The sequence below is a fragment of the Papio anubis genome, chromosome 6, assembly GCF_008728515.1.
Source record: "Papio anubis isolate 15944 chromosome 6, Panubis1.0, whole genome shotgun sequence".
In the NCBI taxonomy this organism is placed as follows: Eukaryota; Metazoa; Chordata; class Mammalia; order Primates; family Cercopithecidae; genus Papio; species Papio anubis.
The window spans coordinates 155303761-155330697 of NC_044981.1; the positions used below are offsets into that span (position 1 = coordinate 155303761).

Below are 26937 nucleotides of genomic sequence, written 5' to 3' on the forward strand. Positions count from 1 at the left end.
AAAAAAAACTTACCAGGACTTCGTGAGAAATGAAAGCGGACATCCAAGGCAGCTTGCAGCCGGTCTACTGTTACTTTGTTTTAGCGGGCCGACCTGTCTCCAAATATGGTTTGACCATAATGCTAGGATTTACCTAGGGCTTTTGTTTTTATTTCACTCCCACACTTTACTGGTTTCAACTTATCAATTCAGATGGGTGTCTGGTGGAACGCTCAGGTTTATGGCAAAATCATTTCAGGCATTTGTTTAACCCTCTCCAGAAAGGCATTTACAAGGGTTCACTGTTGGTACAGTTAGTAGGGGCAGTTTTGTTTCGATTTGCTGGCGAATCTCTAAAATCTCCCCGTTTAACTTTCGCCCGCAATTCCTAACGCCGCGAAGGCCGTTTCCGGCGGTCTGCCCCGCCGCAGGCCGAGGCTGGCGCACAGAGACAGGAAGCACCGCCCCTCGGCGTCTCGGTCCTCGCTTCATCGGCCGCAGCCCCGCGGCGGCGGCGCTCGCGGTGCGTTGTGGGCGCTGTAGTCCGGCCGGAACCTGTTTGCAACCGCGAGTCCCATGACACCGCTTCTCCTCACAGCCCAACCCGCAGTGCCCCTCCCTAGCTTCGGCGGGTCCTCCCGGGACCCGAGCGCGGCGTTCCAGCGAGTCAGCTGTTTCTCCCCTGGGCTCGGACGCGGAAGCTTGAGGGGCGCGGGGAGGAGCTTCGCGTGCGGGGTGAACGCCCGCTCTACGTGCTCGTTCGCTTCGCGACCGCTGCGCGCGAGCCCCGTGTCCCCACGGCGGGCAGCAGCGGCGGCGGAGGCTGAACGCGGAGGGGGCGGAGGGAGCCCGCGGCGGCGGCGGCTATAGCGAAATGGCGGAGACCGTGGCTGACACCCGGCGGCTGATCACCAAGCCGCAGAACCTGAATGATGCCTATGGACCCCCCAGCAACTTCCTCGAGATCGATGTGAGCAACCCGCAGACGGTGGGGGTCGGCCGGGGCCGCTTCACCACTTACGAAATCAGGGTCAAGGTGAGGCCGTCTTTCCCCTCTCCCAAGAAACCCCTCCCGCTGGCTCTGGTCACCCCCCACTCGGCCCAGGAGTGAACCTCCGCGGGCAGCCACAGCCGCCCAGGCCGGGAGCCCCCTTGCAGAGGCTGGCCGGGGTCGTGAGCCAGGGCCCCTCTTCCTGTAGGGCTGGTGTGGGGGGCTGCAGAGCGAGCCCGGCGCCCTAGCACTTGGAGAAGGTGCTCGAAGAGGAGGGCGTGGGTTGAGCGCCGCTTGCCCCTCCAGCAGCTGATCTGGGAATGACATTTGAGTTGGAAAGGGGTAGATCTTTCGAGAACACATCCCTTCACTGGGAAGGGAAGGAGATGTTGACTGAGAGAAGGGGCTTGCGCAAAGTTAAAGCCTTTTCCCAGTTTTCTCTTCCTGGAGACTTCCCAGAGGTAGCAAGCCAAGCCCGCTGCTCCAGGCCCTTCCCGAGCTACTAAAGTAACCTAGGTTGTGTAGTCTTCTAAACGGGACTTAATGAAAGTTCACAGAAGCCTGACGATTTTTGATAGGGCTGAGCCAGACCAGAAGGGTGATTGGACATGGTTGACTTAAGCACTTTGGGCCACCGCCCTGCTAAAGGCTGAAGTGTGGTGTCACTTACCTCATAATCCAAAACTACAGTTGCTTTAAGAAAAGCCTATTTATTTAGAGATCTTGCTGTCTTAATTCGAGATTTGCATTTAACTGAATGAAGAAATCAACAGAAATAAAATATACCTAATTTCACAACTAGTGTTTGTTGGCAATAAATAATTCAGATGATTTGAAAGATATTGAAAATAGTGCTTCACTTTCACTCTATAGTTAAGTATTAAAGAATTTGCCCATGTATGGAAGCATCTTTAAAAATTAATTACATTAACTTAAAGATGACAGCAAATTACTTTATTAAAAATTAAGTATGAGGATTTTGCCTTTAATCAAAATTTATATGACAAGCTACTATTAACATTTAAGTGAAATAATTTCTCATTAACTTACGCACTTTGTGTCGTAAAAAACACAAAACGTGAACTTTGCCATCCTAACCATTTTTAAGTGGACAGCTCATTAGTATATTCACTTAAGTTGTGAAACTTAAGTATTTTTTAAAAATGATTCTTATGTAGTTAGTATTGATTTTAAAAAATTAAACTTTAAAATATGAAACGAATAGTTTACTGTTTCAAGCCACTGTTGTCTTCTTATGGATGTGTAAAATGTGAATCATAGGCCGGGCGCGGTGACTCACGCCTGTAATCCCAGCACTTTGGGAGGACCAGATGGGCGGAACACCGAGGTTGGGAGTTCGACACCAGCCTGATCAGCATGGAGAAACCCTATCTGTACTAGAAATACAAAATTAGCCGGGTGTGGTGGCGCGTGCCTGTAATCCTAGCTACTCGGGAGGCTGAGGCTGGAGAATCGCTTGATCTAGGGAGGCAGAGGTTGCAGTGAGTCTAGATCGGGCCATTGCATTCCAGCCTGGGCAACAAGAGCGAAACCCTGTCTCTAAATAAATGAATAAAAATTGAATCATAGGCTATGTTGCCATAGGGAAACTGCAAAATCCAGTCTCCAGTACACCTGGGGAACTACATTCCCACATGAACTTAGCGGAAAAGTGAATGTTTTTCTAATTGTCTGTAATACCTGACAGATGGTTCACTAAAAAGAACTTCCTCTTTTGCCCTATACACCAGTGTTTTCTTTTTTTTTTTTTCTCTTGTGCTAAAACAGAACTTGGTATTCTTGTTTCTAGACTTCCATAGCAGGTACTTCCTGTCACAAAATTGAATTGGAATATCCTGCCTACACTTCCTCCACTTACTAACTGAGTTTATCTTGCCGAGTGCATTATATTAAATGGATTCTAGTATAATAACTTAATCCTCTTTTTTTTTTTTTTTTTTTTTGTAAATACAACTAATACCTTAGCAAATAACTGATGTGACACTTAAAAATGGTTTTTGGGCGTGGCGCAGTGGCTCACGCCTCTCGTCCCAGCACTGTGGGAGGCTGAGGCTGGTGGATCCCTTGAGCTCTGAAGTTTGAGACCAGCCTGGGCAACACGTTGAAACCCCTTCTCCACAAAAAAAGAAATTAGCTGGGCATGGTAGTGCGCATGCCTGAGGTCGCAGCTACTCCGGAGGCTGAGGTGGGAGCATCACTTGAGCCCAGAATAGTCATTTGTATGTTAAATAAAATAATTTTTTTTTTTTTTTTGAGATGGAGTCTTGCTCTGTCGCCCAGGTTGGAGTGCAGTGGCGCTATTTGGGCTCACAGCAACCTCCGCCTCCCAGGTTCAAGCAATTCTCCTGCCTCAGCCTCCTGAGTAGCTGGGATTACAGGCATAAGCCACCATGTCTGGCTAATTTTTGTATTTTTAGTAGAGATGGGGTTTCACCCTGTTGGTCAGGCTGGTCTTGAACTCCTGACCTCGTTATACACCTGCCTTGGCTTCCCAAAGTGCTGGGATTACAGACATGAACCACTGCGCCCGGCCTGAAAATAATCTTTTTTAAGAATGATTAATGAGTCAGAGAACTAACAAATTATACACTTACTTTGGTTTGTATTTTTGTATAAACCAACTCACTGGGTGTTAATAGCTGTTAACAGTCGTAAATGCAGGTGCCTATATGAAAACCTAATTGAGTTTTTAATGCATGAAATGCCTTTGGATTTCTTTCTTTCTTTTTTTTTTTTTTTTTTTTTTGAGACGGAGTCTTGCTCTGTCGCCAGGCTGGAGTGCAGTGGCGCAATCTCGGCCCACTGCAACCTCTGCCTCCCGAGTTAAAGCCATTCTCCTGCCTCAGCCACCCAAGTAGCTGGAACTACAGGCATGCGCCACCATGCCCAGCTAATTTTTGTACTTTTAGTAGACATGGGGTTTCACTGTGTTGACCAGAATGGTCTGGATCCCTTGACCTCATGATTCATCCGCCTTTGCCTCCCAAAGTGCTGGGATTACAGGCGTGAGCCCCCACACCCGGCCTGGATTTCTTTTAGTATGTAATGTGTTAGCTTAAAACTAAGGACACTATATAGTAAGGAAATTAGCCCTTATTTGAGCAGCATATGATTTTTTTAGCGTAATTATAGTCTTGCGTTAAGGCAGAGTGGCTATGACATGAATAGTTTAATATTTTGTAATTTTTTTTTTTTCTTGAAATAAGAGTCCCGCTCTGTAGCCCAGGCTGGAATGCAGTGGCGTGATCATGGCTCACTGCAGTCTCAAACTTCAGGGCTCAAGTGTTACCCCCGCCTCAGCCTCCCAGGTAGCTGGGGACTACAGGGTGCTACTACCCCTGGCTAATTTTTTTTTTTTGTCAGTTGAAACTTGCTATGTTGCCCATGATGGTCTTGAACTCCTGGCCTCAAGTGACCCTGCCCCACTCAGCCTCCCAGTGTTGGAATTACGGGCATGAGCCACCCCACCCAGCCCTGCAATTTTATTATTCTCTAAACTGTTGCTGCTCTCCCTAACCCCTACTGACTACCTTTTGCTATTGAATTTGCTATATGGAAAACCATTTTATGTTCCAGAATTTGAACTTTTAAACTATCTTACAGTTACTGTCTTATTCTGGTCTTGAGAACAATTTTCAGTTTTACAGGATCTGATTGAAATTACTCTAATTCACAGGGCAATTTTATCTGGATGGTGGCACTTAGAATGCAAGTTTCCCAATCTCCATTTATCTTTTGGTTTTAGGATAGTGTTTAAGACTATTAGGATCACTTGATTAGTATCTCTGGGCTTTTGAAAATAATTACACAGTGTTATGTTTTTAAAAATTGTTCTAATGGATAGGTACAGCAGAGAGCGCCATAAATGATTAAAGGTTTAGGAAAGTTCAAGGTCTAGAATTATTTAGGCATATTAAAGAGAAGGCTGAAAGTAAAATTCAGTCACTGTTTATAAGTTTGTGCTGTAATGTAACTTTAATATTCTGGAGATTTTTAAATTAATCAAGATCTATTTTACCTGGAGACCACTGTTTTGAACAGGAATGGAATTAGAATCTTTCTTGAGCTCTGACATAGTCCTCAGTTCAAAGAACAGATTTAGCATTTCCTAGCTGGGTAGGGTACAAAATCAAAGCTCCACTTCCCGTCTGTGAAATAGGTGTGCTAATAATAGTACCTACCTCTTAGGACTAAATGGGATAAGGCACATGAATCTTTCTAGCACAGTGCCTGGCACATAATAAGCACGCAGAATTTAGCTCTTTCTGAAGATAGACATTTTCTAAATTAAACGTCAGTGATCAACTACATTTTCTGTGTTAACGTGTGGTTGAGTTACTAAAATTGTTAGATTTTCTTACCAAGAAACCTACTTGTCTTGGAAGTGTACCTTCATTAAGTAAGCATGGTATAAAAAGAAGCTATCTTATTTGGTACTTAACCAAGTAACCTTTGTGTATGTATTTATTTTTTCAAGGCAGGGTCTCCCTCTGACTCTCAGCCTAGAGTGCAATGGTGCAATCACAGCTCACCGAAGCCTTGACCTCCAAGCTCAAATGATCCTCCCAACCTCAGCCTCTCTAGTAGTTAGGACCACAGGCACACACCACCACACCCAGCTAATTTTTAAATTATTTGTAGAGACGAGATCTCACTATGTTGCCCGGGCTGCTCTTGAACTCCTGGGCTCAAGTAATACTCCCACCTCAGCCTCCAAAACTGCTAGGATTATAAGTATGAGCCACCATACCCGGCTGCAAATAATCTTTTAAAGTTGAGCTTTATTAAAGCATAAAGCTGAATAATAACGTTGGCTGGTAAAAATTTTAGCAAGATGCTAAATAAATGTAGCATCTTATCTTGACTGCTTGCCTTTCTAAACTTGTATGTTTTTTCCTCTGGGTCAGTCATCTAATCTTAAATTAGGAGTCATTAATACCCAGATTGGAAGCTGAGAAATAAATTTTAAAATCTTAGACTTAATATTAGGAATTATAAACATGTATTATTGAAGGGCTAAAATATTAATAGTATTTTAAAGATTTGGGGGGTCGGGCATGGCAAATCCTGTATGTAATCCCAGCACTTTGGGAGGCCAAGGTGGGAGGACTACTTGAGCTCAGGTGTTGCCACACGGCCTGGGCAATGCAGTGAGACCCTGTCTCTACAAAAATTTAAAAATTAGCCAGGTGCGGTGGTATGTGCCTGTAGTCCCACCTATGTGGGAGGCTGAAGTGGGAGGATTTCTTGAGCCCAGGAGGAGGTCAAGGCTGCAGTGAGTCATGATCACACCACTGCACTCTAGCCTGGGTGACACAGTGAGACCCTGTCTCTAAAAAAAGAAAAGAAAGGCCAGGCGCGGTGGCTCACGCTTGTAATCCCAGCACTTTGGGAGGCCGAGGCGGGCAGATCACGAGGTCAGGAGATCGAGACCATCCTGGCTAACACGGTGAAACCCCGTCTCTATTAAAAATACAAAAAATTAGCCGGGCGTGGTGGTGGGCGCCTGTAGTCCCAGCTACTCAGGAGGCTGAGGCAGGAGAATGGCGTGAACCCGGGAGGCAGAGCTTGCAGTGAGCCGAGATCGCGCCACTGCACTGTAGCCTGGGCAACAGAGCAAGACTCCATCTCAAAAAAAAAAAAAAAAAATCAGGACATTTTGATGCCAAAGGACATCTGCAGAAATATCAATTGGCCAATGAGATGTTGTCTGTTATACATGTTCCTGCCAGCTATGGCTGACATATCTAGGATCTCCATCAAGGAGAAGCATGCTATTAGCAGTGAAGATTCTGTTCTTATCTCATCCATCCCTTAAGAGAATGGAGAGTGGGGGAGGAAGACAGTGGCAATTTTAAAGTAGCCCTGTTATATTGAGTTTTTAGGGATTCTGTTCTGTTAAGGGATGTATCATTTGAGTATCTATTATGTGCAAGGCACTGTGCTGTATGTGTAAAATTTAATATTGAGATAACCAAGCAGAGTAGATAATACTCCTGTTTTGCAGATGTAGAAGCCGAAGTCCCAATTGATCCTCATCTCTTGTCCTTTCCTCATTTTGACTCCAGTCCTGAACTGGTATCTCCCAATTAAGCTGAGTTCTTTTGTATCCAGGCCTTTTGCACACACTTCCTCCTCTGTTAAGAACAGGCTTCCTTTAACAGCCTCATCTGGTTACTATGACTTATCCTGCAGGACTCAGCCTTAATGTCCCCTTTTTAGAGATTTTGCTGATCCCTTGACTCTGGACCAGATTTCCTTCCTGTGTGTCCTAGTAGCCTTGTTAGGATTAAATTTGTTTGCTTGTCTTTGGCTTCCTGTAAGTTCCTATCACCCATTATAAGCTCTTAGAGAACAGGGAGTCATAATCACCCTTACTCAATATCTAACACTGCTTGGCACATAGTGAACACTTATAAATAAATGAAGTTTAGGAAAGTTAACTTCCCCAAGGTCCCAGCTATTAAATGGTAAAACTGGGATTTGAACCTAGATTTTTCTGACCTTCAGAGCCCATATTTTTTTTTGAGACAGGTTCTCACTCTTGCCCAAGCTAGAGTGCACGGTGGTGCAATCTCAGCTCATTGCAGCCTCAACCTCCTGGGCTCAGGCAACCCTCCCACCTTCACCTCCTGAGTAATTGGGGCTTCAGGAGCATGCAACTATGCCTGGCTAATTTTTTTGTATTTGTAGAGACAGGGTTTCTCCATGTTGCCCAGGCTTGTCTCAGACAAAGGTTTCACCATGATTGCCCAGAGCCCTCACAGAACATTCATACCACCTGAGGAGCCTTTGAAACCATTCAGGTTTTCTTTTAATTGGGGTGGGGTGGGGTTTGGGCAGTGGTGGGGTTTTTTTTCTTTTTTTTGTCTTTGAGACGGAGTCTTGCTCTGTCACCCAGGCTGGAGTGCAGTGGCACGATCTTGGCTCACTGCAAGTTGCACCTCCCGAGTTCACGCCATTCTCCTGCCTCAGCCTCCTGAGTAGCTGGGACTACAGGTGCCGGCCACCACGCCCAGCTAATTTTTTGTGTTTTTAGTAGAGGTGGGGTTTCACCATGTTAGCCAGGATGGTCTCAATCTCCTGACCTCATGATCCACCCACCTCGGCCTCCAGAAGTGCTGGGATTACAGGCGTGAGCCACCGCGCCTGGCTGGCAGTGGTGGTTTAAAAAGCATCCCAGTAAGGGCACTTTACTGATATGCAGCAAGGATTTCTGCTGCTGTTTATCATGCTCTCTGTCTCACTGAGATAGACAGTAGAGAAGGAGGAGAAATATACATAGAACCACAGTGGTTGGTAGCTTTGATGGGGTTAAAAAAAAAAAAACAGATTCTAAAATAGTAAAACATAAAATGAATAGCAGATCTTGGCAACAGAGAGGAAAACCAGCGACATTTGCCAAAGATAGAAAACTTTTTGGAGGGGAGGCATTTAAATATTAACTGAAAGCATACTGATCTCTACAGCTTAAGGTTTTGGGAAGGAGGGGAGACACAGACTACATCCAGTCAAGCCAGATCTTTTTACCTTTGTCTTGCATCATCCATGTCTACATCTCTATATAATAATCATGAAAGTAAGCCAGAAGTAAAAAACAAAAAAAAAGACAAAAATACATATTCATTTAAGAAAGGGATTTTTTGGAGACAGTGTTATGCTGTGTTGTCGAGGCTGGTCTTGAACTCCTGGGCTGAAGTGAGCCTCCCACCTCAGCCAAGTAGCTGGGATTACTGTTGCATGCCATCAAGCATGCCTCAAAAAAGGAATCTTTTTTTTTTTTTTTTTTTTTTTTTTTTTTTTTTGAGACGGAGTCTCGCTCTGTCGCCCAGGCTGGAGTGCAGTGGCCGGATCTCAGCTCACTGCAAGCTCCGCCTCCCGGGTTCCCGCCATTCTCCTGCCTCAGCCTCCCGAGTAGCTGGGACTACAGGCGCCCGCCACCTCACCCGGCTAATTTTTTTTTATTTTTTAGTAGAGACGGGGTTTCACCGTGTTAGCCAGGATGGTCTCGATCTCCTGACCTCGTGATCCGCCCGTCTCGGCCTCCCAAAGTGCTGGGATTACAGGCTTGAGCCACCGCGCCTGGCCCCCCAAAAAAGGAATCTTTATAAATATTGTCACTTTATACTTTTAAAAGGGGAAAATCTAAAAAAATGCTTTGAACTATCCTGGTGATCACATGTAATAGAAATTTTCCTCTCCTGCTCACCTTCATCATCATGCTTATCTCACCCCTTCCAAAAAGTACTAGACTGTTATTATTAGATACTTTGATGTTTGTACCATGTAATGCTGCTTTCATGTAAACAGAGCCAGCAATTGAATATCAGATAAGAAAGATGGTGTCCAAGAAAATCTTGGAACTGCTATTTTCTTTTTTCCAGAAGTTTATTCCTAGGGCCGGGTGCAGTAGGTAGCTCATGCCTGTAATCCCAGCACTTTGGGAGGCTGAGGTGGGTGGATCACTCGAGATCAGGAGTTCGAGACCAGCCTTACCAACATGGCAAAAACCCATATCTACTAAAATACAAAAATTAGCCAGTGTGGTGGTGCATGCCTATAATCCCAGCTACTCAGGAGGCTGAGGCACAAAGATTGCTTGAACCCTGGAGGCAGAGGATGCAGTCAGTCGAGATTGCACTACCACATTCCATCCTGGGTGGCAGCGAGACTCTGTGCTTAAAAAAAAAAGAGAGAGAGAGAGAGAGAAAGCTTATTCTTACGTGTGCAACAGGCTCCAAGACGTTTCATCCTTTGCTTCCTAGGGTGGAAGCAGAAGATTTTATGGTAGGAAATACAGATATTTAAATAGGAATGGGATCAAGGGTCATCATTGCCTCGGGCACAGTGGTTCGTTTTTTGGTTTTTGTTCTTGTTTTCCAGATTTCTCCCTTCTAAGTACTAACCAGGCCCAACCCTACTTAGCTTCTGAGATCAGACGAGCAATTGGGTGCATTCAGGATAGAATGGCCATAGACTTTTGCCAGATTTGTTAATTCCACCTGTCAAGGGAACCCTTCCCTGTCGCCTTTGCTTTTAGCTCCCCAAGTTTTTTCTGCTCCTCTTTTTGTTTCTGCTTGAAATCCTTGTCTTCCTCATACATCTCCTTGGCCTGTTTCTTGTCAGGGGCTTCTTGCCATAGGTGCCTGTCAGGAACGCTGGCCGTGGTGCCTAGCATTCCTTCCCCAGACCCTGCATAGGAAACTGGAACTGCAGTTTACTATTTTGATTCCTTAGTTAAAAGACATAAAGCTTTCAACCAAAGTTCTACTTCGTTTTTTGTTTTTTTAATTTTATTTATTTTTTTAGACAGAGTCTCACTCTGTTGCCCAGACTGGAGTGCAATGGTGCAATCTCAGCTCACTGCAGCCTCCGCCTCTGTGGTTCAAGCAATTCTCGTGCTTCAGCCTCCCAAGTAGCTGGGAGTATACAGGTCGTGCACCGCCATGCCCGGCTAATTTTTGTATTTTTAGTAGAGATGGGGTTTCACCATGTTGCCAAGGCTGGTCTCAAACTCCTGGCCTCAAGTGATCTGCCCACTTCAGCCTCCCAAAATACAGGCGTGAGCCACCACGCCTGGCCACTACTTCTTTAAAGAAATATTTAACTGACAACCTAGGAATTTGGAATGTGTTGGTAAAATGTGATGTTTGCTATAGCTTGCCAGAAAGGTTGTATCAAATAGTATGGAGTTTGGGCTGTTCTCAGATAAAGAAGATAATTTTGTTGTTCTTTTGGTTTTTTCTCCACATGGAGAGGTTTCAGGCACGGTCCAGAGTTAGTATCGTGGCTTGACTATCAGCTTCTAATATATTCACATTCTAGTCAGGGGGAAGGTTTATTTCTGCCCTTGAAGGACACAACCAGGAAGTTGTATTATTTCTGTTTCTGCCCCATTGCCGTACTTAGCTATAAAAGAAGCTGGGAAATTTAACCAGGCAGCCATGTGAAGAAGGGAAGAGTAGATGCTGTTCTTTGCTTTGCCACATTAACAAATGGTTGTGGTTGGCCCTTCTAGGATATGGCTTTAAGCTACACTGTGATCATCTCTTACTCCTTTTTTTTTTTTGCTGATGCCTGGAATTTCGGTTTAGAGTAAGTTCATTTGATTTGCAAGAAATAAAATTGTACTTTCATTAGTTTGGAAGTCTTAAGTGAGTAAGTTTTGATTCTTTCATGATAATTTTGTTAAGTTGAGAAAAAAGGCAAGCATGAAGACATGGCATATCTGATAGGGGTATACCTTGAGCTTGGGCTAGAGATTCTAAAAATAGTTGATTAACCTTTTTTTCCCCTTCCAAGGCTGCTTAAAACTATATTGGTTTTACTTAGGCCCACCATTGAAGTTGCTGACATTGAATGATGGGAGTATATAATTTGAGCCACCAAAATAAATGAGGCCAGTGTCTCTTAGCAGAGAATCACTTAATCTCCTAGCAGAGAAGTAGATAATTACTTAAAATAATTTCGTAAAGTTACTTTGTGTCCAGCAGTATCGGAATGGTCATTCCATAATTATTTGTTCTGTAAACTTAGATTTTATCACTGATGGAGCATTTCTTTTGGCTTTCGTAAAGTTATTTTAGCACCTGTCACCTATAGCTTGTTTGCTTTCTGTTTTTTCTAGTCCTGCCCTTGTGGAATGACCTTCTCTGTTGTACAATAAGTCTCATCCATACTGAGAAACAGTATGTGTCTGGTCTTGGTATCTCACCCCTCTCTTGTGTTGACTTTACTGGTTATCTTCAAGTGGAAACAAGTAGAGAAAAATCTTGTCAGCTAGGCATGTATGTGTATATCACCAGGTCTTGTCTTAAATTTACACCCAAAGATTCCCCTGTGGTATATAACTGAGGACATTCGTAGGACACTAAGGAGTATAGATAGAGCAGGGGTTGGCAAACTGTGGGCTTACCTTTTTAAATTTATTTTATTTTTTATTTTATTTTTTTGAGACGGAGTCTCACTCTGTCGCCCAGGCTGGAGTGCAGTGGCCGGATCTCAGCTCACTGCAAGCTCCACCTCCCGGGTTCACGCCATTCTCCTGCCTCAGCCTCCCGAGTAGCTGGGACTACAGGCGCCCGCCACCTCGCCCGGCTAGTTTTTTGTATTTTTTAGTAGAGACGGGGTTTCACCGTGTCAGCCAGGATGGTCTCGATCTCCTGACCTCGTGATCCACCCGTCTCGGCCTCCCAAAGTGTTGGGATTACAGGCTTGAGCCACCGCGCCCGGCCCCACCTTTTTTTATAAATAAAGTTTTATTGGAACACAGCATATCCATTTCTTCCCGTATTATGTAAGACCACTTTTATACTATAAGGGCAGAATTGAGTAGTTGAAACAGTATGTTTACTATCTTGCCCTTTAAGAAAAGGTTTGCCAATTTTGTGTCTAGAATTTGCTCATGTGACATTGAAATAATGGAAATCAAAAGGTACTTGGAGAATCTTTTATCAAAACATGAGGCCAGGCATGGTGCCTCACTCCTGTAATTCCAGCACTTGTGGAGTCTGAGGTGGGTGGATCACTTGAGGTCAGGAGTTCAAGACCAGCCTGACCAACATGGCAAAACCCTGTCTCTACTAAAAATATAAAAATTAGCCAGATGTGGTGGTGTGCCCCTGTAGTCCCAGCTACTCAAGAGCCTGAGGTGGGAGGATCACTTGCACCCTGGAGGCGGATGTTGCAGTGAGCCAAGATCACACCACTGCACTCCAGCCTATGTGACAGAGTAGAACCCTGTCTCAAACCCTAAAAAATATCTTGAGGCTATGGAAAGAATATTCATTTAGGAAGCCAGTAGTAAACGACTGAGGAAATAGTCATTAAATATAACACTGCACATTCATCAAATAATAGGATCTTAATGCATAGCCCTATTGTTGGGTGGTGAATGAAATATTAGATACCATTCTTTCCTCCTAGAGGTCCAGTTTTACATAGAAATTGTAACTTTGTGTTGTCATCCCACTGGTAATACTAAGGCCAGGCACAAGGATTTTCAACTTTTGAAGTTTATTTTCTCACTCGAAGCCATTTATGTAAACTCCTTTGAATACCCACATAAAGCAAAGAAAGTTGGTGCTGATAAACTAGTGGGCACCAGGTTCATGGTGGTTCAGGGTCGGTCAGCAAACCAGTGCCAACACTGAAGATGATGCAAAACAAAATTGACTGCAATCAGTTCTAGCCAGGATCATGGTTTAGATATTTTCTAGCCAGAATTAATTAATTTTTTCTTTTTTTGAGACGGAGTCTCACTCTGTTGCCAGGCTGGAGTGCAGTGGCGCGATCTTGGCTCACTGCAACCTCCACTTCCCGGGTTCAAGCGATTCTCCTGCCTCAGCCTCCCGAGTAGCTGGGATTACAGGCGCGTGCCACCACGCCCAGCTAATTTTTGTATAATTAATTAATTTCTTATACAGTATCATCATTTAATGATTTGTGGGGTTTTATGTGTGTGTGTGTTTTTTAAGAGACAGAATATCACTATGTAGCCCAGGTTGGTCTTGAACTCCTGAGCTCAAGCAATCCTCTTATCTGCCTCAGTCTTCTGAGTAGCTGGTACTACAGATGTGAGCCATTACACCTGTCTTAATGTTTCGTGTTCTTACATGTTAAACCCCTATGTAACAGGGCAGTGTGCCATTGTATAAATAATAGTTATTAAAATTTAAATTAGTCTTGGTTGAACTATTAGGTAAGTCCTTTCTACAAACTTTGTCTGTCTGTCTAAAAGCTGGGTGTGGTGGTGCACACCTGTAGTCCCAGCTACTCAGGAGGTTGAGGTGGGAGACTCATTTGAGCCCAGGAGGTTGAGGCTGCAGTGAGCTATAATGGTACCACTGCACTCCAGCCTGGGTGACAGAGTGAGACCCTGTCTCAAAAAAAGAAAGGAAGGAGTTAAGTGGAAAATTGAGAAACTGTGATACCGACTCTAAATGGGACAACGCAGTAAACTGATAGAATTTTTGTCTTAGTTTATAAGGCCAGATTATGTTGATATACTTAAGTTGGGATAAATTGCCATTTTAGAGCGTTTTTCTTTAGACATCAGGATATGATTCTTATCTATAATTGATATTTGCTGAGTTTTCTTCCTTCAAGACATCTGATCAATTGTTTTTTTCTAACTAAATTTCTTTTTTAGAGTTGTTGATTTTAACTTGAGTAGCTCCTGTGGGTCAGTTGCTTTATCGAGTACTTGGAATGCTAAGTTTAATAACATATGTTACTGCATTTAGTAAGTTCCCAACCGCCTGAAACAGGGCTAGATTTCTCTGATAAGTTTTCCCCAGAACTGTCCAATAAATGAACATTTATGAACTGTCTGCTATATTCCAGACATTGCTAGATGCTTGTTTAAGAGATGAATAAGACATGCCTAGCCTTTAGAAGCTTCCAAACTGGTGGTAAGGAGAGTAGGGAGAGGTAAATTCGTAAAATATGCATAAGGTGTAGTGGAAACCCAGGTCTGCCCTGAGGGGCCAGAAGTGTGTGAGGGCAAAAAGAGAGCCAGTAGTGTTTTAGGTAGGGGGAGCACCTGTCTCTTCTGCCCTTCACTGCCAACATCTGACGTCAATGGCCTGCCAGAATCGCACAGTAATAATACTGGAGTGGTTCCTTGTTACTCTCTGACTCAAACATTTTTCTCGATTTTTATTTATAATTTTATATATAATGTATAATTTGGTTTTAAAATTGTTATTTTAATTTTATTTTTTTAATAAACAGAGACAGGGTCTCGCTGTGTTGCCCAGGCTGGTTTTGAACTCCTGAGCTCAAGCAATCCTCCTTCCTCTGCCTCCCAGAGTGCTGAGATTACAGGCATGAGTCACTGCACCTGGCTATAATTTGTTTTAAGCATCTGTGTTCAGGCGGTATGGTAGGCACTTTCACTCTGTGTTTTCTCTGATATAGTTTATTCTACTGCATTTTCTTACAAACTGTAATCACTATTATTTCCACTTAAAACAGATGATAGACTGGACATGGTGGCTCATGCCTATAATTTTAGCACTTTGGGAGGCAGAGGTGGGAAGATCACTTGAGCCCAGGCATTCAAGACCAGCCTGGGCAACACAGGGAGACTTAAACTTTTTTTTTTTTAATTAGCTGGGCATAGTGGCATGGACTAGTAGTCCCAACTACTTAGGAGGCTGAGGTAGAAGGATCACTTGAGCCCAAGAGGTCGAGGCTACATTAAGCCGTGGTCATGCTACTGCACTCCAGCCTAGGTGACAGAGTGAGACCTGGTCACACACTCAAAAAATAGATCATAGATATCGACCACTTCATCGTTCTTACTTAGCAATAATCGTTTCCTGTTTCCTCCTGTCTTACTCCATTTTCACACTATAAATTTACTACCTGAGACTGGGTAATTTATAAAGGAAAGAGGTTTAATTGACTCACAGTACTGCATAGCTGGGGAGGCCTCAGGAAACTTACAAGCATGGAAGGCAAAGAAGAAGCAAGTACCTGCTTCACAAGGCGCCAGGAAAGAGAAAGTGAGCAGAAAGAGCCCCTTATAAAACCGTCAGCTTTCGTGATAACTCACTCATTATCACGAGGAGAGCATGGCGGAACCGCCCCCATGATCCAGTCACCTGGGGGGTTACACGTGGGGGTTACAATTCAAGATGAGATTTGGGTAGGGACATACAACCAAACCATATCACTTCCTGATCATGCTTTATGATATAGCTAAGAAAGTTTACTTGCTCTTTTCCCATGCTAAACTCTAATGATCTTTCCTGATTCCTCTTGCCAAAAGGTAATCCAGTGTGGACTTGAGCCTGTAGTCTTAGCTATTTGGGAGGCTGAGGTAGGAGGATCGTTTGAGGCCAGGAATTAGAATCTGCACTGAGTTATGATCTTGCCACTGCACTCTAGCCTGGGCAACACAGCAAACCCTATCTCTTAAAAAAAAATAAAATAAAATGCTGAGAACACATTCTCTTCTATAATGAGTTTGTGTTCCCAGGCAAAAAAAATAAAAAGAATCAACACAATTTTAAGAAAAAAAAAAAGAGCAGGTGCAGTGTCTCATGCCTATAATCCCAGCATTTTGGGAGGCCAAGGTGGGTGGATCACCAGAGATCAGGAGTTTGAGACCAGCCTGTCCAACATGGTGAAACCCTGTCTCTACTAAAAAGACCAAAAAAAAAAAAAAAAAAAAAAATTAGGCAGACATGGTGGTGTGCGCCTGTAATCCCAGCTAGTCGGGAGGCTGAGGCAGGAGAATCACTTGAACCTGGGAGGCAGAGGTTGTAGTGAGCTGAGATTGCACGTCTGTAGTCTAGCCAGGGCAACAGGGCATGACCCTATCTCAAAAAAAAAAAAAAAAAAAAAAGGAATGCTCAAAGCTCTTTTAAGAATTTCTTACTTAGAGGCCTCAGAAATAACACCACACATCTACAACCATCTGATCCTCGAGAAACCTGACAAAAACAAGCAATGGGGAAAGGATTCCCTATTTAATAAACAGTGCTGGGAAAACTGGTTAGCCATATACAGAAAACAAACTGGACCCCTTCTTTACACCTTATACAAAAATTAACTCTGATGGATTAAAGACTTAAATGTAAAACCTAAAACCATAAGAACCCTAGAATAAAACCTAGGCAGTGCCATTCAGAACATAGACATGAGCAAAGACTTCATGACTAAAACACCAAAAGCAATGGCAGCAAAAGCCAAAATTGACAAATGGAATCTAATTAAAAAGGTTCAGCACAGCAAAAGAAACTATTATCAGGGTGAGCAGGCAACCTACAGAATGGGAGAAAATTTTTGCAATCTATCCATCTGACAAAGGTCTAATATCCAGAATCTACAAGGAACTTAAATTTACAAGAAAAAAACAACCCCTTCAAAAAGTGGGTGAAGGATATGAACAGACGCTTCTCAAAAGAAGACATTTACGTGGCCAACAAACATATTTTAAAAATCTCATCATCATTGGTCATTAGAGAAATGCAAATCAAAACTACAGTGAGATACCATCTCACGCTAGTTAGAATGGTGGTCATTAAAATGTCAGGAAACAACGGATGCGACGATGTGGAGAAGTAGGAACGCTTTTACACTGTTGGTGGGAGTGTAAATTAGTTCAACCATTGTGGAAGACAATGTGGCATTTCCTCAAGGATCTAGAACCAGAAATATACCATTTGATCCAGCAATCCCATTACTGGATATATACCCAAAGGATTATAAATCATTCTCCTATAAAGACACATGCACACGTATGTTTATTGCAGCACTATTTACAATAGTGAAGACTTGGAACCCACCCAAATGCCCATCAGTGATAGACTGGATAAAGAAAATGTGGCACATATACACCATGGAATACTATGCAGCCATAAAAAAGAATGAGTTCATGTCCTTTGCAGGGACATGGATGAAATTGGAAACCACCATCCTCAGCAAACTAACACAGGAACAGAAAACCAAACACCGCATGTTTTCACTCATTAGTGGGAGATGAACAATGAGAACACATGGACACAGGGAGGGGAACATCACACACCAGGACCTGCCAGGGACTGGGGGACAAGGGGAGGGAGAGCATTAGAACAAATACCTAATGCATGTGGGGCTTAAAACCTAGATGACGGGTTGACAGGTGCAGCAAACCACCATGGCACATGTATACCTATGTAACAAACCTGCACGTTTTGCACAAGTATCCCAGAACTTTAAAAAAAAAAAAAAATTTTCTTGGCCGGGCACAGTGGCTCATGCCTGTAACCCCAGCACTTTAGGAGGCCGAGGTGGGTGGATTACTTGAGGTCAGAAGTTCAAGACCAGACTGGCAACATGACGAAACCCCATCTCTACTAAAAATACGAAAAATTAGGCGGGCATGGTGACGAATGCCTGTAGTCCCAGCTACTGGGAAGGCTGAGACATAATTTCTTGAACCCAAGAGGTAGAGGTTGCAGGTTGCAGTGAGCTGAGATAGTGCCACCGCACTCCCACCTGGCAACAGAGCCAAAAAAGAAAAAAGAAAAAATTCCTTATATTCTTACAGACTATATTATTTTAAATGTGGATATTCTAGAGATTGATGGTGGTGATGTTTGCATAACAATATGGATTTACTTAATGCCACAGAACTCTGTACACTTAAACATGCTGAAAATGATAATTTTATGTTATGCATATTTTACCGCAGTAATAAATATGGAAACAAATAGTATGGAGGGGCCAGGTACAGTGGCTATCTCCTGTAATCCCAGAACTTTGGAAGGCCAAAGCAGGAGGATCACTTGAGGTCAAGAGTAAAAAACCAGTTTGGGTAACATAATGAGACCCTCCTCTCTACAAAAAATACAAAAATTAGCTAGGTATGGTGGCGTGCACCTATAGTCCCAGCTACTCGGGAGACTGAGGTGGGAGGATTGTTTGAGCCCAGGAGGTCAAGGCTGCAGTGGGCCAGGATTGCACTACTGCACTCCACCCTGGGTGACAGGGTGAGACCTACCATCTCATAAAGAAGGAAAAAAAAAGGGGGGGGGAACTGGAGAGGGCAGTTTCTTTCCCTTCAAACTATCAAAGCAAGGAAAAAAGTAGTTCTTTATGACTTTTTGCCAAGAACCCTCAGTTCTTACTCATCTGTTGTGTTTTACAGTCTACTTTATCTAACACTAATATAGCCAGTCCAGTTTTTTTATGAGTATTTGCAGGGTATGTAATTTTCTGTCCTTTCACTTTTAACCTGTTTTGATTTTTGAGGCAGAGTCTCACTTTCTCACCCAGGCTGGGGTGCAGTGGCACAATCTCGGCTCACTGCAACCTTCACCTCCCAGGTTCATGCGATTCTTGTGCCTCAGCCTTCCAAGTAGCTGGGATTACAGGCGCATACCACCACGCCTGGCTAATTTTTGTATTTTCAGTGGAGAGGGAGTTTCACCATGGTGGCCAGGCTGGTCTCGAACTCTCAACCTCAGGTGATCCACCCCGCCCTTGGCCTCCTAAAATACTGGGATTACAGGTGTGAGCCACCACACCTGGCTCTTCATGTGGATTTCATTTACCATCTGGTATCATTTTTTTCAGCCTGAAGGGCTTTCTTTAGTATTTCTTTTTTCTTCTTCTAAGGTTCCCATCAGATGGGTAATGTGCTGAAGTCATAACAAGGTTTGAAGGAGGCATGTCACACACATGAGCATGAAAACCCAATCATCATGCTTACAAACTACAGAAGGATTTCTTTAGTATTTCTTATAAGTCAGGTCTGCTAAGTATGAAGGCTTGTAGTCTTTTTTTTTTTTTTTTTTTTTTGTCTGAGACTGTCTTCATGTTTTTATTTTTGAAGGATAGTCTTGTTAGATGTATTAGTTTTTTATTGCTGAATTAAAAATTACCACAATTGTAGCTCTCAAAACACCCCCAGCCAGGTGCAGTGGTTTGTGCCTATAGTCCCATCTACACAGGAGGCTAAGACAGGAGAATCACTTTAGCCCAGGAGTTTGAGGCGGCTGCATTGTGCTGTGATCATGCCTGTAAATAGCCTGTACTCCAGCCTGGGAAATAAGCAAGACACTGTGTCTTTGAAAAAGTAAAAATTTAAATAAATAGATTGAGTTTTTAATTATTTAAAAAACACCACCAAATATCTCACAAGTTTCTGTAAGTGAGAAGTCTGAATATGGCTTATCTGGACATTTTGCTTGGAGTCTCACAGTGCCTATAATCAAGGAAGGTTGGTCAGGGTTGTGGTTTCATCTAAGGCTCCGGAGTTCTCTTCCAGGCTTACACAGTTGTGGGCAGTATTATTTTCCTGGAGCTGTAGAGTTTAGAGTAGCCTTCCTCTTAAAGGCCAGTGGAAAAAAACCTCTTTGATCTCAGTGAAGACTAAAGCCCCTTTTTAAGGGGCTCACCTGGTTAAGTCAAGACTACTCACAAAAAAACTCGGTGAAGTCAAAGTCAAACTGATTAGGGAGTTTAATATCTGTAAAATCCCTTCACCTTTGCCATGTAATGTAACCTAATTATGGAAGTGACATCCATCTCATTCATAGGCCTTTCTCACATTCTCAGGGAGGTGTGTCTGCCAAGTGGTGGCAATTTTAGGCACCATCTTGGAATTCAGCCTACCACACTGGATAGGGAATTCTTTGTTGATTTTCTTTTTTTCTTTGAGCACTCTTAATATGCTACTGCTTCCTTGTCTCCATTGTTTCTGGTGAGAAGTCAGCTCTTAATCTTACTATGGATCCCCTGTATTGATGAGTAGATTTCTCTTGCCACTAAATTCAAGATTTTGCTTTTCTTTAGCTTTTAACAGTTTTACTGTGATTGTTGGGTGGGGATCTCTTTGTGTTTATCCTACTTAGAGTTCATTGAGCTTCTTGGATGTATAGATTAAGGGTTTAGTCAAATTTTTAAAGTTTTGAGCCATTATTTATTGTTTCTGTCATCATGGGACTCCCGTTACATGTGTGTTGATAGGCTTGTTGGTATCCTACAGGTCCCTGAGACTCTGTTCATTCTTATTTTTTTCTTTCTTTCTGCTTTTCAGATTGGACAATTTCTTGATGTGTCTTCAAGTTTGCTGATGCTTTTGTCTGCCAGTTTGAATCCACTGTTGATCCCCTTCAGTTAATTTTTCGTTTCAGCTATTATACTTTTCAGCTGTAGAGGTCCAATTCAGTGTTTTTTTTTTTTATAATCTTTTTGTTGAGATTCTCTATTCCTTGAATCATTGTCATCATGCTTTTCTTTCAGTTCTTTAAGCATGGTTTCCTTTAATTTGAACGTATTGATAGCTGCTTGGAAATCCTGGACAGCTGAACAGCTGAACCTCCCCAGAGACAGTTTCTGACTTTTTATCCTATCTATGGCTCACACTTTCCAGTTTCTTTGCATGTCTCATAATTTTTTGTTAAACTGAACGTTTTAGATAATACATTGTGGAGACTCTGAGTTAGATTGCCTCCTGCCCCTTCCCAAAGGGAGGTGGTGGTTGCTATTTTTTTTTTAGGGAGTTGCCTGCATTAAGTCTGTAGTATGAGGTGGTGATAGCAGAGATCAATTTTTTTTTGCCAGGTTTTCTAAGGGTCACCCTGAGTCAGTTTGTCAGTTTCTCTTAGTGGTCAGAAATGACTGGTCAAAGGTTATGCGTAGCTACTGCAGCCAGTGAGGCTTCAGCCTTTTTCTTTTTTAAGAGACAGGGTCTTGCTCTGTTGGCCAGGTTGGTCTTGAACTCCTAGCCTTAAGCAGTCCTCCCACCTTCGCCTTCCAAAGTGTTAGGATTACAGGCGTGAGCCACTGCACCTGACTAGCTTCTGCTTTTTGCCAATGCAAGTTGGAAAACAAAGTCAAAGTTCAGGCAGTTTACAAGTTTGCCCCAGCTTTTACTTCGTGCCGTCTTCTCATGTCCATGGCTGTCCTGTGTCTGTTAAAGGTGTCATTGAGCCATGGATGTTTCTATGACTAGGGTCCTTTCCAGCTGAGCATGCATACAGCTTTGTGTAAGCACACATACTTTTTTTTTTGAGACGGAGTCTTGCTCTGTCGCTCAAGCTTGAGTGCAGTGGCGTGATCTTGGCTCACTGCAGCCTCCATTGGACCTCCTGGGTTCAAGAGATTCTTCTGCCTCAGCCTCCCAAGTAGCTGGGATTATAGGCATGTGCCACCATACCCAGCTAATTTTTTGTATTTTTAGTAGAGACAGGGTTTCACCATGTTGGCCAGGCTGGTCTCATACTCCTGACCTCGTGATCCACCTGCCTCAGACTCCCAAAGTGCTAGGATTACAGGCGTGAACCACCGCGCCTGACATCACACAGACCCTCAGACCTCCACAGATACCTGGGAGCTAATCAAGGCCCACCATGGCTATGTAATTCTTCTGGTAAGTCTGCTGGTTTGTTGCTTGCCCCCAATATTGCAACCTTGGGTTGCTGCAATATTAGCCTTCCCAACTGTTTGCTGCCAATATTGCTGTTGGTTTCAACAATAGTCCCGCATTTGGGACTTTTCTATATTCTACTCCTAACCAGTGGCCCCCCTCCAGCAGTGATGGTGTTGGTTTTCACAGCTTGCCCCATCCTGGTAGAACTACCATTGATAGAGCTGGTGGAACATGGTAACAATAGCCCTAGGTTAAAACACACAGACTTCTGGCTGGGCACGGTGGCTCATGCCTGTAATCCCAACACTCTGGAAGGCCGAGGCGGGTGGATCACCTGAGGTCAGGATTTTGAGACCAGCCTGGCTAACATGGTGAAACTGCATATCTACTGAAAATACAAAAATTAGCCAGGCGTGGTGGCGGGTGCCCGTAATCCCAGCTACTCGGGAGGCTGAGGCAGAAGAATCGCTTGAACCCACAAGGCAGAGGTTGCCAAAAGCTGAAATCGCACCACTGCACTCCAGCCTGGGCAACAAGAGCGAGACTCCTTCTCAAAAACAAAAACAAAAAACTCACATGCAGACTTCTGCTCTTCTTAACTGAGTTGAGTAGTTTTTCTTGAATGATCACTTTTCAATTTGTTATACGCCTGTGCCCACTTTCCAGAGTTCTGATATGGTGGTTTGGTGTGTTTGTCTAGTTTTTTTCATTGAATTTTGGAGAGAGGCTCTGTTGAACTTCACTCTACTATTCCAGCAGTTCCCCCTTTACCTTTTTATTTTATACCTTTTAGGTTCTCATATTTTTAAGAGAAATGGTCTTATTCATGTTATGTTTTTCTTTACGTTATTATGCTTTTACTCTTAATTTATGGGTGCTCAGAAACACTTTTTATGCAGTGTTTAAATGTTTTTAGAAGCCTCTTAATCAAATATTCCCATGCCCCTTGAACATAGTAGTTGTCGAGGTAGTCATTAAATGCTCATTTAGTAGAGTTTTAAAGCTTTATTTAATATCTGCTTTGGGTCAGGTACTATAACCATAGTATGACTTTAGAGCATAGACTTTAAAGTTGAACCTGTGCAAGAATCCTCTCTCTTGTTAATGGAAATGTGACCTTGAACAAGTTGCTTAATTCTTCTCTTTTGAATGTCTTCAACCATAAAATAAAACTTCAGGGGAGTAAATGTGACTTAAGGCATAATATTTGCCCTACATTAAGTATTCAGTAAGTGATAACCTGTGACAATATGTGAGAAGAATGTATAATAATAGTTTCTACTTAATTATTAAGGTAATTGACAGTATTTTCTTTCTTTTCTTTTCCTTTTCCTTTCCTTTCTTTTCCTTTCTTTTGCTTTCTTTTCTTTTCTTTTCTTTCTTGAGACAGGGTCTTGCTATGTTGCCCAGGCTGGTCTTGAACTCTTGGCCTCAAGCAGTCCTCCGGAGTAGCTGGGATCACAAACATGAGCCACTGCACCTGGCTCATTTTAAAGATGGTAAAACTCAGATTAGAGAAGGAAAGTAATTTGGTAATTTGGCGTGATCATACTGTTAATGAGTTCCAGAAAGAGGAGTTGATCCCGGGTCTGCTTGACTAATCCATTTTTCCCTGCTACTTCTAGGAATCAGAAAAGGCATCAAGGGCTGGGCACAGTGGCTCACGCCTGTAATCCCAGCGCTTTGGGAGGCTGAGGCGAGTGGATCACTTGAGGTCAGGAGTTCGAGAACAGCCTGGCCAATGTGATGAAACCCCGTCTCTACTGAAAAATACAAAAAACTAGCCGGGCGAGGTGGCGGGCGCCTGTAGTCCCAGCTACTCTGGAGGCTGAGGCAGGAGAATGGCGTAAACCCGGGAGGTGGAGCTTGCAGTGAGCTGAGATCCAGCCACTGTACTCCAGCCTGGGCGACAGAGCGAGACTCCGTCTCAAAAAAATAATAATAATAATAATAATAATTAGCAGGATTTGGGGGCACATGCATGTAATTCTAGCTACTCAGGAGGCTGACGTAGGAAAACCGCTTGAACCCAGGAGATGGAAGTTTCAGTGAACCGAGATTGCACATGGCAGTCCAGCCTGGGTGACCTGTGAGGCTCTGTCTCCAAAAAAAAAGAAAGAAAAGGTGTCACGGGTTTGTGGTTAGCTCTTATCATTGGTACAAAGCAAATATTTATTTGTTTGCATTTTCCCCCCACCTCATGCAACATGTCAAGAACTTCCACTACAAAAGTGATACACCAATTATTTGAACCTTGTTAAGATACAGCCTTAGTGAATAAAACCTGGAATTTCTTAGGTGAGCGGAAAAATAAGAGACTTTAAACTCTTCATCCACAAATGTGAGCATCAAAACTGGGACACTTTTTTTTAAAAAAAAATTTCTTTTTTAGGGGGGTTTGAGGTGGAGGTTTCACTGAGTTGCCTAGGCTGGTCTCAAATTCCTGGGCTCAAAGGATCCGCCTACCTTAGGCTCTCTAGTAGCTGGGACTACAGGCACATGCCACTGTACCTGGCTCTCACAAACGCTTTTGATACATAATGGTGTAAGTAGCTATAAAAAGTATACTTAGAACAATTTTGTTAGCTTTAAAGCCTCTGAGACTGAAACATTGTACATACATGTTTTTATCATAATGTACTCCAAAAATTGTGTACTGTCTTACAGAAACCTCCCTAGTGGTATTCCTTCTCTTTAATTCTCTTTCCTGACCTATTTTTGTCTGTACTGTGACACCTACTCTGCTTGGGTATCCTCTTATAATTCTTAACTGTGTCATAAAATCAGCTAATGCAGGGACACAATGTTCATGTACGTAGTTCATGGTAGATTCTTTTTGGGGAAGAGGGATATCCATTATAGTTGATTCTTTTTTTTTTTTTTTTGGAGGCAGAGTCTTGCTCTGTTGCCCAGGCTGGAGTGGGCAGCTCACTTCAGCCTTGACCTCCTGGGCTCAGGTGATCTCCCACTTCAGCCTCCCGAGTAGCTGAGACTACAGGCGTGTGCCACCATGCCTGGCTAATTTTGTATTTTAGTAAAGATAGGGTTTTGCTATGTTGCCAAGGCTGGTCTCAAACTCCTGAGTTCAAGCAGTCAGCTTACCTCAGCCTTCCAAGGTGCTAGGATTACAGATACGAGCCACTGCACCCAGCCTATCATGGTAGATTCTTTTTTTTTGAAACGGAGTCTCACTCTTGTCCCCCAGGCTAGAGTGCAGTGGCGCAATTTCAGCTCACTGCAACCTCCGCCTCCCTGGTTCACGTGATTCTCCTGCCTCAGACTCCTGAGTAGCTGGACTACAGGCACTCACCGCCATGCCTGGCTAATTTTTGTATTTTTAGTAGAGATGGGGCTTCACCATGTTAGCCAGGCTGGTCTCGAGCTCTTGACCTCAGGTGATTGATCTGCCTGCCTCGGCCTCCCAAAGTGCTGGGATTACAGGCGTGAGCCACCGCACCTGGCCTCATGGTAGTTTCTTCATGCCTTTTATGCTGTGTACTTATTAGCATTCTAAGTAAAATCATTTTAATGGCTAATGAGCTGTCATAATCAATATTGATAGATGTCATGGTTTAAAATCTTACCATGCTTCCAAGTAAGATTTGAGGGCTAGAGATAAAGGATCTGGAATGATTTCCTTTTCTTACGAACTCTGCAACTCAGAGTAGAGGGGAAGGTATTGGAAGGTAGAGAGAAAGGTGGCCGAAGTACTTAGAAATCAACTTTAAATTATGAGGAAAAGAACCAGAATATTCTGCTCTCCAGCTCCACCTCAAACGCTTATTATACCTAACAGTTAAAGAAGCCAGAAAATATTTTAAATTGTGCTGACCTGATTATGTATTGAAACTTTTGATGGCAAGTCGCAGCTCCTCTTAACCATGGTTTATTTGGGGGATTCTTAGACAGTTACTTTCCATTTCTAATAAACAGATTTTTATGTTAGTGATTTGAGTACTCTCAGGCTGTTAGAACAATAAACATTCTTTGTGGAGCTTTATGAAAGGAGTAAAGTGTTGTAATGGCACTACTGTCAATCTGCAAATTTAAAGCATGCATGTGTGTAGTGTTTAATGTCATTGTCTAGTTGCTGTTATAGCTAATCACTCTGACTGGAAGAGTTTATTACTATATGTATCACTCATGTGTTAGAGAATTTAGACTTATTAAACATTCATTTTCATGTTTTTTATAGTTTTCCAGGTAATACTTCAAGCTTTGAAGAAACAGCTTAGTTTTGTTCTTTTATAATATAGGTGGCAAACTATTTTATATATATATAGAGAGAGAGAGAGAGAGAGAGAGAGGTAGAGAGAGAGACAGGGTATTGCTGTGTTGGCCAGCTTGGTATTGAACTCCTGACTTCAAGCAATCATTCTGCTTCAGCCTCCCAAAGTGCTGGGATTACAGGCACAAGCCATCATGCCCGGCCAAAACTGTTTCATACAACTATTCTTAGAGGTTTAGTAAGTTATTTATTGTAGAGAGCAACTCAGTCTTAAATTACAGTTTTTATTTAGAATCTTACCTTTCTTTAGCATAGAAAAACTTTAGCTCATTTTATCAGATTTCTAAATTATGAAGGAATTCTTTCCTTGCTGAATAATCCAGAATTAATTGACTTTTCTGTATTACTGAGGAACCTCAACTACTCAGAATATAATCAGAAGCTAATTAAGGAATTAGAAAAGAAGTAAAGAGCAAAGAGTTAAATAACAAGTCTTATATACTTTTTTTTTTTTAAGGTAGAGTCTCACTCTGTCGCCCAGGCTGGAGTGCAGTGCGTGATATCAGCTCACTGCAACCTCTGCTTCCCAGGTTCAAGCGATTCTTGTGCCTCAGTCTCCCGAGTAGCTGGGACTACAGGCATGTGCCACCATGCCTGGCTAATTTTGTATTTTTAGTAGAGACGGGGTTTCACCATATTGGGCAGGCTAGTCGTGATCTCCTGACCTCAAGTGGCATCCCAACATGCTGGGATTACAGGTGTGAGCCACTGCACCTGGCCCAAGTCTACATACTTTTGAGTTACCAAGTTTTTAGAGATGAAATACTATCCTCTCATAATCTGTGTCTT

General features: G+C 43.0%; 1 protein-coding gene and 1 non-coding gene across 3 annotated transcripts in view; one reads left to right on the plus strand and one right to left on the minus strand.

Moving 5' to 3' along the window:
- The first annotated feature begins 512 nt into the window (after positions 1-512).
- Positions 513-26937, plus strand: part of LOC116275388 (sorting nexin-3) — a 51620-nt gene continuing 25195 nt past the window's right edge. For both annotated transcript variants that reach the window (XM_031667552.1, XM_031667553.1), the window contains exon 1: positions 513-1015. In XM_031667552.1, the coding sequence (XP_031523412.1) occupies positions 854-1015 (162 nt within the window). In that variant the 5' untranslated portion in view covers positions 513-853. The remainder of the gene's footprint in view (positions 1016-26937) is intronic.
- On the minus strand, positions 19108-19211 carry LOC116275591. The gene has a single exon (XR_004184706.1). It is a non-coding gene; the product is annotated as a small nucleolar RNA U13 (small nucleolar RNA).